The sequence below is a fragment of the Vidua chalybeata genome, chromosome 5, assembly GCF_026979565.1.
Source record: "Vidua chalybeata isolate OUT-0048 chromosome 5, bVidCha1 merged haplotype, whole genome shotgun sequence".
NCBI classification, from domain to species: domain Eukaryota; kingdom Metazoa; phylum Chordata; class Aves; order Passeriformes; family Viduidae; genus Vidua; species Vidua chalybeata.
In genome coordinates, this window is record NC_071534.1 from 17,883,985 (window position 1) to 17,899,426 (window position 15,442).

General features: G+C 36.9%; 1 protein-coding gene across 7 annotated transcripts in view; it reads left to right on the plus strand.

The window, feature by feature from the left end:
- Positions 1–15,442, plus strand: part of LUC7L2 (LUC7 like 2, pre-mRNA splicing factor) — a 29,156-nt gene that overhangs the window by 10,746 nt on the left and 2,968 nt on the right. For 4 of the 7 annotated variants that reach the window (XM_053943282.1, XM_053943286.1, XM_053943279.1 and 1 more), the window contains 7 exons: positions 7,965–8,063; positions 8,922–9,032; positions 9,701–9,844; positions 10,878–11,054; positions 13,060–13,151; positions 14,020–14,049; positions 14,980–15,174. In XM_053943282.1, the coding sequence (XP_053799257.1) occupies positions 7,965–8,063; positions 8,922–9,032; positions 9,701–9,844; positions 10,878–11,054; positions 13,060–13,151; positions 14,020–14,049; positions 14,980–15,174 (848 nt within the window). Of the gene's footprint in view, positions 1–7,964; positions 8,064–8,921; positions 9,033–9,700; positions 9,845–10,877; positions 11,055–13,059; positions 13,152–14,019; positions 14,050–14,979; positions 15,179–15,442 lie in introns of those variants that run through there. The other 3 variants (XM_053943283.1, XM_053943280.1, XM_053943285.1) reach the window with 2 other exon arrangements.

Genomic DNA, 15,442 nt, shown 5'->3' on the forward strand with positions numbered 1-15,442 from the left:
ACTACATGAGCATAGGAAACAAGGGCCTTTGACACAGGCCAGTAGCTTTGCTTTGTCAGTGTGCTTGTGCTTTACCTTGTGATCCATGTTTAAGGTAGCTTATTTTTTGTGAAAGGCAAGTGAGTAATATTTCATTGATAATTTAATGTTTGATGATTAGAATAATTAATAGTAGAGAGATTCAGTATGATGATTCAGAGTCCCATGTGCCTACTGTTCTTGATGCTGCTAGGGTAGCTTTTTCACTGATGTTGGTACATTTTATTATCCTTTGGCACCAGTGAAAATAAGTCCTGGAAAATCTGTCTGAGGGATTATTTGAAGTAGTATTGTGTATAAATGTATATATAGTTTTATTTTGAACTGTTTTGTGCATTACTGGCCAAACAAAATGGGGGAAAAGGGAGAACAATGTGTTTCTATTCACCCAGCTGTTAGGTTGGATGGTGCTTTGGTTATGTGGTGAGCAAAATAACTCCTGCTTGGGACATACTGGTATGCTGTCAAAACATACAAACACATTGATCATAATCCACAAAAAGAAACTTGTGAAAGATTTGTTTGACAGCTTTTCATTGTGGTCCGATTTCTGTAAACAAAGATTTCTATAACTGTATCTGTAAGTAAAGAAATGTTTAACTTCAGAACTATAAAAGTCATAGGTATCATGCAGTAGCACCTCTTACACTGCAGGTCAGTCATGTAGGCTGGGGCAGCTGACAGTTTAAATACTCACTGAAAGTTTTCTTCAGCCTCATACCAGGTTTTGCTGCAGCTCTTGGAATACTAAATGAAACTGCTTCTTTAGAGAATATCTGTCTTTTCCTTCCTCATGCAGTTAGTCATTCTACCAGAAAATGCATTCAACAATGAAAATCTGGGTGCAGAAAAGCAGTGACTAGTTTAATCCTTTTAGTGGGAGTAGTAGAAAAGAGACTCAAAAGAGACAGGCTTTACCTGGGCCATGTGATGTTCTGCTGTTTACCTGGTCATAGATCTACAGGAATGGATCTTCTCTCTTAACAGTAGTTTTTAAAAGGGCAGGAAGCATGGAGTCTTACGGAACAGTTTTTCACCGATTTAGAAAATGACTATGAAGTTTTCTCCAGAGTTTCATTAGGAAGATCTTGATGCGTCTTCACATTCAAGACCTATAGTAACAAAAGCTGAGTGACTTTTTTTTTAATTCAAGTCCCTGAATGCTCCTGAAACAGTAAATTCTCTGGGGACGTTTTATGAGGTTAAGTCTATATTGGATCTACAGTTCCTAGGTACTGTTTATTACTGTTCCTATCTGCAAAATGCAGACTTCTATACCTCTCTAGTCCACCTACTCTTTCAAACCACTCAGGGAGGACATTCACAGATAACACAAGACAAACAAAGGGACTCATATGAATAGGCCCTGTTATTTTGGTGTGTTCTTTGCCTTAATGGCCAAATTCTGAAAACACTACAAAGGCTTTGATTTCCCTTGACAATAAAAACCCATGTTCCTCAGGTTGCAGTATGTGTTGATAAAGGTGTAGTGTGTTTATACTTTTTTTTAGGGATTTTATTTATGGATATGTTTTTGTGCTAGTAAGTTTCTGGGATTTAGACTGGGAAATGTCAAGTCAAAGCAGTCAGAAGTGTCTCTGCCTGGTGAAATGAACCTGTTAAGCAGTGTTCTCTGGATGTAAGGTCTCCGCTGTCTCCTGTGGGTTTTATAAGATGTGCGTGTTTTCTCTATCTTTGTATGTTTCTGAATGAGTAGCAGAGTACTAATGAAATTGACAACGTGGGAAGATTTAAAACTAGTACCTTTAGTAAGGCTATTATTAAGTAGCAGTGTCCTGAATAGTTGTAACCCAGTAGCTGTCTTTGAAAATCCCAACACTTCTGCATTAATCTGGCTTTCTTACCAACTTGATGGTACTTCCTTGATGAAAAAAGTTTCACAAATACTATATGTGGTCTTGCAAACGATGGTTCAGAAACTCTTATCCGCTCAATGAGTTAACTTTGTATTTATGTGTATTTATTGAGGAAAAAAAAATTATTCTTGCATTTTATTTAATCCAAACCTGAAAGTAGGCTCTGTTGGCTCATCCTGCAGTTAAGTATATCTTTAGATGTTCCTAAATTTATTGCATGCAGCTCTTCAGGACTCTTACTGACTAACAACCACATTAATCAAGACCTTGGTTTAGCAATATACTTGAATACATTGCTAACTTCGATCTTATTAGGAGTGGAATTCAGCTCCAGATTAAGCCATCTAAATTTAGATTTCAGCTGAGGAGCTGGGTGTTGAAGCTTGCACTGAAGTCAGAAGGTTTCTAGGCAGTGGAGCTTAGAAAAAGGGGTTCACCTGCCCATGTGTATCTCTCTCACAGTGGGCTGCGTCCATTTAGGCTCACTGAATGTACTGTCTGTATCTCCTTTCACTGCGTAAGTTTGGATAGTTCACACATGTGCAGATAGATGTAAGTAAGGAGTTTTAGTCTGTAGTTGATTTATTTGCCAGTAGTCCCACTGGTTCTGGAGCTATTTTTATGCTTTAAACTTGTGGTTTGGGGTGGGACTGTGATTTTATGCTGTACTTCTAGAAAAAGCATTAGAAGCTGTTAGAAGGCATTGTGTCTGAGGGTATCAGCTTCTCAGTTCAGGACTGATTTGATCATGTGAACTGCTTCAGCTTAGCAAATCAAATTAAATTAGGGTTGCATAAGGTATCTCAGTTTGAAGCCTTCTACCCAGTGGTGATGAATTGTGAAGTGCAGTGTTGTCCTCTCAAGTGATCATGTCAAGTCTCCTGAAATGTATTCTTAATTTCTTTGGCCAGCACCAGGAAGGTGAACTGATCGTATCGCATTCCATTTTAATGGGTTTAATTTATTGAGGTGAAGGGGGGTTTGTTACTTTCTGCATGGTTATCAACCTCAGTGTTAATATGTTCTGTAGTCAGGCTAGAAGAACAAATACTATGTAAACACTGAAATATCTCAATAATAAGACTGCTGCTAGTTTTGGTAGTGATTTATTCTAAGAAGTTGAAGTCTTTAGAAATGAGAGTATGGTTACATGGAGAAATGTCTTTTTAAAAGTATTATACTTCAGAAGGTAGCTGGAATTCAATGGTTACTAAGGACTTCAACTTAATAATTTCTGCATCTTTTTTGCTCAGCATTTCTTTCCTGCTAGTGAAGTCCTACAAAAGTTAAAACTGTTAGTGGAGTCAGAGAACTTAAATCCCCTTCTAAATATGTGTTGCCTACAAGAAAGGATGAGTTTTATCACAAGTCTAGACATTTGCTAGTGCAGCTGAAGAATGAGTTTCATAATAAGCAAGATTTCAGCAGAGTATTGTCTTCAGCTTCTTTTTATCAGTAGTAAGTGTTCTCATACTGACCCTAGTAGTGCCTTGACAGTTTGATAAAGGAAGAGATCTGGTTACTCCAGTATCAATTTTTCAGCAATGTCAGATCTCTCTAAGCAAACAAACAATCAAAAATTCTTTGCTTGCTGAATGTGGACTACTTTGGTATCTTTATATCTAAAAAGAAATATCTATATAAAAACTGCCCAGAGTATCTTCTTTGAAAAAACCTGTCAAAGATCCCTGCTGTTTTTAGAAGCATTTGATAGTTTGTGCTACTGTGTCACTTGGCTCAACGTCTGCCCTTTGTGTTTTAAGTACCTTTAGCTTTTCTGTGCTCTTTCTGCAGTCTGTATAGAGTATATTCAGTAATCAAATTTCTGATGTCAAAGGAACTTGTAGCAATTGTAGAAGTGCCAAAATGAGAGTTTTGCTGCAGGTAGGTAGTTCAAAAGCTGAAAAGGAAAAGGGGCGGGAAAACTCCACCTTAATTTCATGTTCCAGAAACAGCATCACATCAGAGTTTAGTTTCCTGTTCAGTTACTTGTCAGCTACTCAGAGTGCACATTTATTTTGCAAATAAACTCTACAGATTCTCTACTGCCAGATCCTTGGCTAGCTCTTCCTTGTCAACTCATAATTAATTCATGCGATAATTATTTTTTTACATGTTTTGATTGAAGCATCACTATGCAAACAAAATGTAATCCATATTTCTGTATTATACCAAAGACATTGTATCTATTTTGTGGATGGGATGACAAAAATTCTTATTAAATAATTTCACTACAAAGGTTTTTTCTTATGAAAGACCCATTTTTTTAAACCTCAGCTCTGGGAAATCAATCAGCTTTAATTGCCCATCTAACACTAAGAAATAAAGTATTGTAGAAGTGGTCAGCAAGTACTAGAATGCACTTGTTTCTTAAGTAGAATTCAGCAATAACTTTCATTTGCAATAAAGAGTCTCCAAATATACAGGCTTTTCTTCAGCTTTTAATCTCAGTAAAAGTGCAGAAAACTGCAGAACGATCCAAAGCATGGCTTAGCTCACTCAATGAACTTCAGTTATATCTAGCCTGGGGACTTGGATGATGTCACCTCTCTTTATTTGTGTTGTTCATCTGAACTGCTCTGTAAATCACTTTTAGGTAGTGTAAGTCTGTCTGAAAGTCAGTGTATTGACAATGAAAAACAGTGTTTGTTCTTTTTAGGCCTTCCATTAACTCAGTGTCTGAGCATGAGTCTCCCTCTTAGCCATCTTCTCTTTCACATGTGATTGATCTTTAAATGGCAGACTACCAATGCTTATTCTTTGCCTCTGGAGGGAGGGCATGTCTTGGCACCAAATTGCAAGGTGGACTTGTGGAAAAGGAAAATAATGTATCTTACTCTATCTTCTGTCCATTTTCATCTGCTGTGCATCTACTTTGCATCTACCCATATGAGCCTGATGATACTGCAAGCTGCTCTGTGCTTGTTAAGGTTCTTGGCAGTCATGATCCAGCATAGACTTTTGACAGTAATGAATCATCCCCAAGATGAGTTGTCTTTCCCTGATGTTGCATAACTTACACCAGCAGAAGTGCTTTTTAGCCTGTTTCTGCGTTTAGCATGCAAACTTACTTAAGAGTTTTAAAAGTGGTGGGTTTTTTAGCTCTCTTTACATTGGAGTTTGCTAATGGAACTTTTATGAAAGACATTTTGTAGTAATATTTCTGTGGAGACTTTCAAATGATTACCCAGGACTACTATAGGCTGTGTTAAGGAGCAGTTCCAACAATGATGTCATTTCTTCAGCATCAAAACTACTGATAAAGAATCCTTTTCTCTTGTACCTGCTTGTTCTTGCTGCCTGTTAGGCCACCTAAGTATTTATCAGGATGCCCTGTTGGGTCAAAAGGGGGAAGGGTAGCCAAAATTTCTTCTGTTGTGATTGAGGCATCTAACAAAAAGGAATCATAACATACTCCTTGTCCCCCAAAATTTCCACTAACATTAGTGAAAGTTTTCAACAGCTTTTGAATTTGCCATCTTAATACTGTAAGAGACCCCAGCTTCTTAAGTCCACTACTATGTTGTCCCTTACATACTCCCAGCACATTGTTTGTATGGCTGCCCAACAAGTTGGACAAAGGTACGCTGCTGAAAATTTTGCTGCTGAAAATTTTGTATTTGGTTTGCTAAGATATTTTTTACCCAGTCACTACCCAGATTGTGTTCAAGAGCACAGGCAGATGTGCCAGCATAGAGTGGCACAGCACAGGGATAAGGGGAGGACAGAATGTTTCTCACAAGTAATGCTGGCTCAGACTAATTACCATCCTTTCAGGCTTTGGATTTACAATTCCCAGTAAGAGGCAAGGAAATCAGAAAATGTACTGTTTTGTGGAGGTTGAATCCAACCCAAATAGAAAGAAGCATAAAACACATGTAAAGTGAACAGCATGTCATGGTAGTGTTACATGAATTATGAGGGTTTTTAGTGTATGATGGAATTTTATTTCATGCATTTATTCAAAATGTATGCAGATTGCATATTAGAATAGTGGGGGGGGGTTGTGTGTGGTGGATGTGTTTCAGGCTTTTTGTCACTGTATTCAGACCTATTGAAGTGTGTCACTAACCTTATCTGTACATTTATAACTTAAGTGCCTCACTTCAAACAGAATTGGCCTTGAGTTTTACACTTTTAGCCTTAAAGACCTTATTCAGTACAAGAGATGAATCAGCATAAAGTCAATCTTTTCACAATTTTAGGATAATTTTCAAGTGTCTGATTTTCAGATAACTTTTTTAAAGTTCTTTCACATTGCTCTCCTAGTATTGAAGTACTTTCCTGAAAAAATGCTTCAATTTAAATAATGTCAGCATGACTTGGAAAGAGACCTCTATAATATATTGCTGAGCTTCAAGGTCTTTCTGGATTTGCATCAGTTAACAAAATTGCTGAGGTCCTGTATAGTTGGAAAAGGAAAAGCTAATCTTTTCCTTTATCAGATGTTCAGTCAGATGTTCCCTATTGCAATCAAATGTTTTCCGGAAAACAGATTTATGGTGGCTGAAGGGTATTTAAATAACTGCAGTTTATAAAAAAACTTTTAAAGTTCAGAATTCTTTATTTTACTGATGTGGGTTTTTTTCTCTATCTGAAACTTCTGTATGAAATAAACCAACAGCTTCCATAAAAATTACTTTAATGGTTTCATTGGAAGTCTAAGTAAAAAATTTTAGAAGACTAAAATAATTGGGATTTATTTTACTATACTTATGAGGCTTTGATTGTTTACTTAAATTCAAGTATTTTTAAAAAAAACAAGCAAACAAAAACTCAACAAAACCCTCACTCATTTGGCTTCCAGCATGTTCTGAGTTAATATTGATCGTCTATTTACAAAACTCTCAATGCAAGTTATTAATTATTTTATGTTTGGATTTAAAATTGTTATTTAACTGCAACAGTAGTTACAACAGTAACAACTTTTTCCATCAGAGTTCAATTTTTTTCATGTGCTTTCAATGTTAAGAAAGGATTAATTCTTCTTAATATTAAGTGAGCAGTGCCTTAAGAGCAGACTTAACTAAAACTGCTGTTTTTAAGTGCTGTAAATAGCAGTCACTTCCAATGATTCTACATCAGCCTGTGCTGTTGCAGAGAGGCTGCTTTGGGTTCATTCAGTTTTGTTTCCATTACAAATTGGTTGGTGGTGGTAGTTTTGGTTTGGGGCTTTTTGGTGGTTGGTTGTGCGTGGAGTTTTTCAGTTTGTTTTTTGTCAAGTGCACGTTGCTTTGTCTTGGTCGTCAGACCTGCTGTGAGCAGACTGAATTATAATTTTTTATGCTGTCTCCTATGCAAAATTCAATTTAAAAACAGTAGTTGTTACCAAGTAAGATTCTGGGCACTCTCCTCAGTGGCATTGTATGCAAGATAAGTGATGCAGCCTACTTACTTTTTACATCCATCCTTCCCTTCCTGCCCAGTTTTAGATTACAAGTGAAATATCTGTACTTTTTCTTCCCTGGTTCTTGAACATAGTCCAACATTCAGCTCATCTTCCCTCATTTGCAAAATATTTTGAAGGGATTTGATTTTTGGTTGTGTTACTTGAAATGCTTTAAGAATGTTTCTTAAGCAGTACTTACAATGGTGCTGTGGTTGTAGCTCTTTCAGGTGATGAATATAATGGAAACACATTATCATGGAATGTGCAGACAGGTTCAGGTCAAGAATTTGACCATTTAATTGCCAGTTATTTTCATGGAACTTTGCTCTACTAAACTGTTGAAGTTCAATACATGATGTTCCACTTCAGTGACTTTTTTGAACTTCTGGTAAAACAGCATTTTTGCAGGACATCAATGATACTTTGTAATGCAAACAGCCATCATGATAAGATAAGCTGTTCATTCTCTCTGCTGTTACTATTTCTTGATTCATGCATGTCTATCAAAGACCTGGTGTAATCTTACAGCTTTGTTAAACTCTCATTACCACAGAGGAGATGACTTACTTCAGAATATTTGACAGTTAAAGAAAATCATGCTAACCTTATGCCTTGTAACGCTTCTGAAAAGTTAAACCACATTGCCTTTGTCTTTTCAGAGAATGGACCTTGGAGAATGCCTGAAAGTGCATGACCTGGCATTAAGGGCAGACTATGAAATAGCATCCAAAGATCAAGATTTCTTCTTTGAGCTTGATGTATGTATTTTGTCTTAGTGGTGGAGAGAAAGCATTAGTTTGTGTGCTTAGGTGGATAAATTGAGCAACAGATGTTAAGTTCTGTTACAGACTGAAGGAAGACTTTTGAAAAGCAATTTTATGAAGAGGCAGAGAAACTCCTGGCACAGTCACATGAAAGATACTTGCCTCTTCATGATTATATGCTAATTTGTGTTGGTAGTCATCTGTAGATAGAACTGTTAACAGCCTCTCAGAGTATGATAAACCTGAGTTCTCTCTTAGTGTTTTCAAATAGCAAGTAATTGTTAAAGCTGTGTATGCATGCTTTGAAGAGAGTTTTAAATTCTTCACTTAAGAAAGAAAGTAACTTGGTATTTAGATAACAAATCATATATTGTGTCTCCATACACTATAGTTTGTTTTGAACTCCCAACTAGGAAGTAAGTCTTTGCTAGGACAAAAGGGCTTGGGTTTTTTAATTGTTATTTGGAGGGATGGTTAATATACCTACTTAAACCCTAGTGAAAAAAGTTTCAGTATTGCATGTCATGGCTGGATGAAGTGATCCTGAATAGCCTTCCAGCAATTTTAATGCCACTAGAAATACTCACTACTACTTCTTCTTCTGTCTTAAGACAGATTCACTTCCAAATTTCTGCAAATACTTAGAAACTACGACAATGTGTAGACTATAATTTTTAAAACCATTTGTATGAATATGTGTGATTAGTCAGCATGAGCTGGTAGATTATTGTTTCATTAATCACTAATAAAAACTTAGTGGAAGTGAAGCCTTAATAAACTGAAGAAGCCTTACAGCTTATGAAATATTTATATTCTTGACAGCATTGATCCTTGTTCTTACTGATGTTTTAGGCAATGGACCACCTGCAGTCATTTATTGCCGACTGCGACCGGCGAACAGAAGTGGCTAAGAAAAGACTAGCAGAAACCCAAGAAGAGATCAGCGCTGAAGTTGCAGCTAAAGTAAGCATGGCAGACGAATTACTGCTGTCTTTTTGGAAGCCAGTTTTTCTAAGGAGCCAGTTTCAAGTTTTGAAAATATATCAACTCTGAGAATTCCTACTGAAGAGGGGGGAGGGAAAGTAATACATTTTTTCTATCCTTCCTAAAACTGCCTTTAAGGCACAGAAGAGAACAGAGGGAAGAGACCGCTCTGATATTTTTGACCTCAGGAAACTAGACTCTGAATCCATGCTATAGAAATTTTAGTAATTCTTACACTTTTTGATCCAAACTTTGTCTATAAAGTAAACAAAATCTATGTACTTTTCTCTAGCTCTTTTTTGAATAAAAAAAAACCTGTAATGTTTCTGCATATAAATGCAAATGCTAGGAGGAATAGTTGTACAAATACTAATTTTTCAAGACTGATATAGGTAACAGTGTTAATTATTTGAAGTTTTCTGAACAAAATCCTTTTCTGGAATTTTACATAGACGTGGTAACTTAGCCTTTTTCTGTGTTTTTTGCAGAGAGGCATTTTCTGTTTCACTTCTAACTGGAGAAGTTCTCTCTGTGTGTTGCTTTTAATTCTGTCCTCCTAATTTTGCACATCATAACTCAGTAGTAGTTCAGGTTGTTCTCCATAATTAAGAGTATTTCCTGTGTTAAACCTTTACATGTATTTCAAGGCTGAAAGAGTTCATGAATTGAATGAAGAAATTGGGAAACTGTTGGCCAAAGTAGAACAACTCGGAGCTGATGGGAATGTGGAAGAATCTCAAAAAGTAATGGATGAAGTGGAGAAGGCTCGGGTAAAGAAGAGAGAAGCAGAAGTAAGTTGATTGTATAAGAATTGGGGGATGGAAAGGGCAGGGTCAATTATTAAATTGCTTGGCCTCTGTGTAGTGCAAAATGTCTTATCTCTATCAATTCCTTAGCTAATTGCTACGCATAAAACTAAAGAAATTGCTTTGTGGCATCCTGTACAGTTAAAGTTTCTACCCTTCAGTACACTCCTCTACCATTAAAATTGTACTTCCTTCCACAAATGATGCATTTATCTTAGTTTGGCTGTGTTGGTCAGTTGTATCTGAGGGCACTACCTTTGTGGCTGTGATGGTTGCACTGACTTAGCTGGTTTGGTCTAATGGCTTTTACTGTGGCAATCCTGTTGTAATCTCGTGCTGGAAAAGCTTCAGTGAAGTGATCCATTGTCTTCACTAAAAGAGAGTTCATGTCTTGTGTATCAGGAAAGTCAAAGTTATCCGTGTAATGTTAAGGTGACAGAACTCACCAAGAGCTTTTCCATATTGTATTACACAAAGATACTGAAATTTCTAGAAATCAGTATCTGCAGTTGTTAGCAGTAGGATTGCTGGCAGTCTTACTGGTCTATCATCTGAATGTCTTCAGGTAAATTTTGCTCAGATGATGTGTTTAATTAGTGTCTAAAAAGCAGATAGATTTCTCAGGAAACTAATACTGTTTTAAATGGGGTTCAGAATTAAAACTGGTGTCATATTTTCATAATATGTCAACATAGTAATTGTAGTGTTAATGTGTATTCATTGTTGTACATGAAAAAGTACATCATCCTTCTATGTAATATAATCTTAAGGTAGGAATTACCCAAGTTTTTTTTTTTTAAATTTGCAGAAACAGTTCCCAATGTCCTGCTTTTAAATATGTTCCGTTTTCAGAATAAGGAAACATGCCCTGTATCTTTGTGATACAGCTGGAAGTATGAATAGTGTGAATTAACTAAAGGGTGTTCTGAATTTGGTTATTTCTAGTGTATCTTCAGTAAAGTGTCATCCTTGTATTTATGTGCATTTTGAAGTAACAGCAAATGTTTTTCTTTTCTAGGAAGTATACAGGAATTCTATGCCTGCCTCTAGCTTTCAGCAGCAGAAGCTACGGGTTTGTGAAGTGTGCTCAGCTTATCTTGGTCTTCATGACAATGACCGACGACTTGCTGATCACTTTGGAGGAAAACTACATTTGGGGTTTATTGAAATAAGAGAGAAGCTTGAGGAACTCAGGGTAAATCATTCTTCCATTTTTTGTGTGTGCTCCTACTTAATTATTTGCCAGGCAACCTTAATGGAATATTTCTTTCTGTGTATGTGAATTTTTTATATCACTTTAAACTTCTGGATCTCATGAGCCTAAAAACACTAAACATTCTAATTTAGCATCAATTACCTGGATAGATTTTTAATATCACCTATTTTGCACTGAGGTAGATTAAAACACACATTCAAAGTAATGCATCCTGGGACCTAAGAACTTGAATCTCCTTTTAAAATGGATAACTGTATTTTGAATTAACAACAGCAATGTTGAAGCATACTTAGCAGTCATAGGAGATATCCAAATGAACTTTGCTTTTAGCCAGATGATTGACTAGAAGTAATAAGGAGACTCTTGACAAGAGCATGTAGTAAGGAGGATGATAACACTTGGAAAAGTTTTCCATAAAATGTAAAGAAATGCTTAGAACTCAAACAGCCTGCTGTATGATGAATGACTAAAACTCAATTTGTTTATTTTACCTGGACAAAGATTAGGAAATTATTTTGAATAGAATCCAACAACTCAAGGCTGTAGCTATCCAAAGTAGGAACACCAATATATGTATATCTTGAAGTCAGAAATAATTCTTATGGGGAGGTTGCATGTTCTCTATAACTTGAACATTTTCAATCCAGTTGGAATATTATAAACTATCTTGACCAGAAATCATATGCCAGAAGAAAGACTTACTGGAATGATATTCTGGACTTCTAGTTTTCAAGAGGATGGATTTGAACACTGATGCCATTTATGACCTTAATATACAAATTACGGAGTTCACAGCTCAATTAAGTACTTTAAGTGTAGAAATCACTAAAGACAGTAGCTAAATTGGTTGAATTCCTAAGAGCAGAAATTGCTGCTACTGAATTTGAATTGACTTGGTTTATGTTCTGCAATATTCCAGCTGTCTTGCATGGATACTGTGACTTACCCTTCGGAGAGCCAACTCTTCCTGTTGATGTTGCCAATTTAGGCTCCTCACTATAGCTAGTGTAACTTAAATCTTAGATGCCTAGAACAGGTCATGTGTACTTCCTCTCATCCCTCCATGAAATTATGCAAAGAGTCATTTGAACAAGAAACCTTGCTTGTAGTGTTGATGTTGTACAACGAAATGTAGATATAATTTGACAAAAAGGGTTGAAATAACTAATTATTTATATCATTTGGAACAAAATATGCATGGATAACTATTTCACATTCCCAAAGCATCAATAAATTAATCTTTCAAAGTGCTTTGCTAATAAAGAAAGAAAACAATAACTATCCCCTCCTTCCTCAGAGCTCTCCTCAGAGATCTAATCAAGATGCTGCTGGGGCAATTCCACCTCTCAGAAGAAGGTCTTTACAAAGAGTTGAATTTCTTGCATCATGTCCAGAAGGTGGCAAGACTTGGGTTTGGCCAGATCTCCAGTTGTGAGTTCCACACCTGAGGGCCCTCTACTGAGCGTGCCTTGTCCCCAGTAGTAGTGAGTTCACCCTGGGGGCTATCAGCTGAAGCATCTGCTCTAACTTTGTCCCACAGTCATAATACAGAAACAAGTAGCCTCAAAACTTAGGTGTTGGCCCAACCAAGTCCTTTAAGAAACAATGAACTCTCCCAGTTCTGATTCCTTTCTGCCTTTCCCCAGTGTCCAAAATATGATAGGATTGGCATGGAAACTCTCACATTAAAGGCATTACTTACTGTTCTGAATTCCCCTTTATTAAAAACTTAATATTTAACTCTGCACATTTCAGGTCTTCGTGTAACACCCACGTGCAGCTCTTCTGCAATAACTTCTGTTTCTTCAAGAAAAAAAAATAAAATATATCTATATATACTGAGGAAGAGAGTGGGAATAATATACACAAGGGAAAGGGGATATGCCTGAGGGAAAGAACTGAATGTTAACTGTCTAGATTATTTTTATGGCACCTTCGTGTGAGAAATTTTTTAATATAACTTAATATGTTCTTTTGCTTTCAGAGAATTGTGGCTGATAAACAGGAGAAACGAAATCAGGAACGTCTGAAACGTAGAGAGGAGAGAGAAAGAGAAGAAAGGGAGAAACTAAGGAGGTAGGGATCTGTTTTAATTGCATGTGCATTATGACCTATTTATGTTTAATAAGAAAACTCTGATATAGTTCGTACATATATCTAAATATGCAGAATTACAATCGTTTGCATTCCTTGGAAACTTAGAAGGATTGAGATGGAATTTCATTCTTAATCTTAAAACATGGAATTGTTCTCATAAAAAGCCTTTTTAAAAACTACTGATGGTTTTGTCTCTACATACTCGAACAAAGGGCCTTTGAGATAATTTTCAGGCATGTACCTTGTTTTGAGACCTGACAGATGTGAGCTTACACACATATGAGCTCCTTACATCTCTCAGCAATTTTCTTCAGAGATGTTAGAAATTTTCCTTATTGGAAGTAGTTGAATGTATGATTAAGGAAACCAGTTCCCTGTTCTTCTATGGAATAGTAGCTTCCAGGCCTGGTGGGGCTAGAGTGGAATGGAACCTGAGCTGCAGTTCTCTTGACATGTTAAGTTTCAGAAGTTAACAGTGTGAATTCCCGAAATCTGTTGCAGTTTGGTACTATTTGCCTGTCAGGAAATCAGGGAATACTGACTTCCCCTGTAAGCTTTTTTCTGTGGGAGGGATGTAAGTTACAAAGCTGGTTAGATAATCTTCTGGGCTTCTAGTAGAGTAGTCTCAAAAATAAATTTTAAAAAACCCAGCAACACAAAACAGGGATGTGTTTCCTGATAAACATGTTACAAAGATGTTGACATCAAATAAAAGGCCTTTAAATACTTGCTGCTAAAGCAAGAAATACAATAACAGGCCAACTAGTCTGGTTTATTATTACTAAATTGCACTTTATTTGATAGTGAGATTCTCTTAAGAAAAATTACTATTTTCCATTTATTTCAGGTCCAGATCCCACAGCAAGCATGCCAAAAGGTATATAAATCTGCAGACAAGGAATACCAGCGGTGAAGTTAGCCTTTCACAAGCTGGAACATTTTAAGACTGTCTGGCACTGTTAGTTTAAAATGTCCATCTTTACAAACAAAAGCTTTCTGTTACATAGTCATCTCTCTGTGTGTTTGTACACTATTTATCACCATGCTACTGAGTTTATACATCTGCATCTATTTTGTGGCTATTACAATGCAGCTTCATGTCCCAAGTAACAAGTAACACTTAAAGCACAGAGAATTGCTTTTTTTTTTTTTTTTTTTTTTACAAAAGCTTGTGGCTAATACCTTTTGGTGATAGCCCATGTTTTCAGAATCCCTAAGCACTAGGCTAACTCATCAGATCACCCATTAATAGTATGCGTGTACTTTCAAATCTACACAGTTGAAGGTCACCAGTGAGGTATGACTGCAAAGTGATTTGGGGGGAAAAAAAAAAAGAAAATACCAAATTTGTATAGTGTTTAGAACCTTCCAGATTAGTTTTCTTGTTGTAGCTATGGGGAACAATACAGTCCTGTTTTTAAAGAACATCATAACACATAGATTCTGGCAGATGATCCCTATAACTGCATAATGAAGTTCTTCTTTGCCTGATAAAGACACTAGTTTATAATAGAAAGAAGTAGATTTTTTTTTCCTATTTTGTTTGCTTTCAGGATCCTGAATTGGCTATGCTGTAGCCATACAGTCATGAATTAACTATAAAATTTTCTGCATTAGTCAAAAAGGAGTTTATAGGCTTTCTAATGTTGCTTTCCCCTGTCTGTTTGCCTGTGAATCAGACACTGCAATGGCTCTGAACATTGCAGGCCGTTCTCTGTACAGATGTGCTTACACATCATGTTCACAGTACTCTGGTGAGAGTGGCTGGGTGAGAGCAGTGTGTGCTGTAAGCCCTCTCTGTTCCTAGGTCTAGGTCCCGAGACCGCCGCAGGCACCGCTCTCGCTCAGCCTCGCGGGAACGGAAGAGAAGAACTCGATCCAAATCCCGTGAGAAGCGCCACCGCCACAGGTCCCGCTCCACCAGCCGCAGCCGGAGCCGCAGCCATCATAGAAGCAGGCACAGCTCCAGGGAGAGGAGCCGAGAACGCAGCTCCAAAAAGAGGTGAATGTTGCCCTAGAAAAGTCGCTGTTGAGGCAGGACGGGAACAGAAGAACTCCAAGATCAGAAGGCGAGAAGAAAACTCTATTTCAAATACATGGCTCTTTTATAGAGAGCATTGTGCAGACTAAATTCATTGGTCTTAAAGTAAAAGCATCTCACACCATTGGTGTGCTCTGAATGACGCACGGTGGCAGAACATATCTATAAACAATGTGAACAGCAAGAGAGATAAAGAATTATTTAAATTCCTTTCCAACTCTCTCCCAGG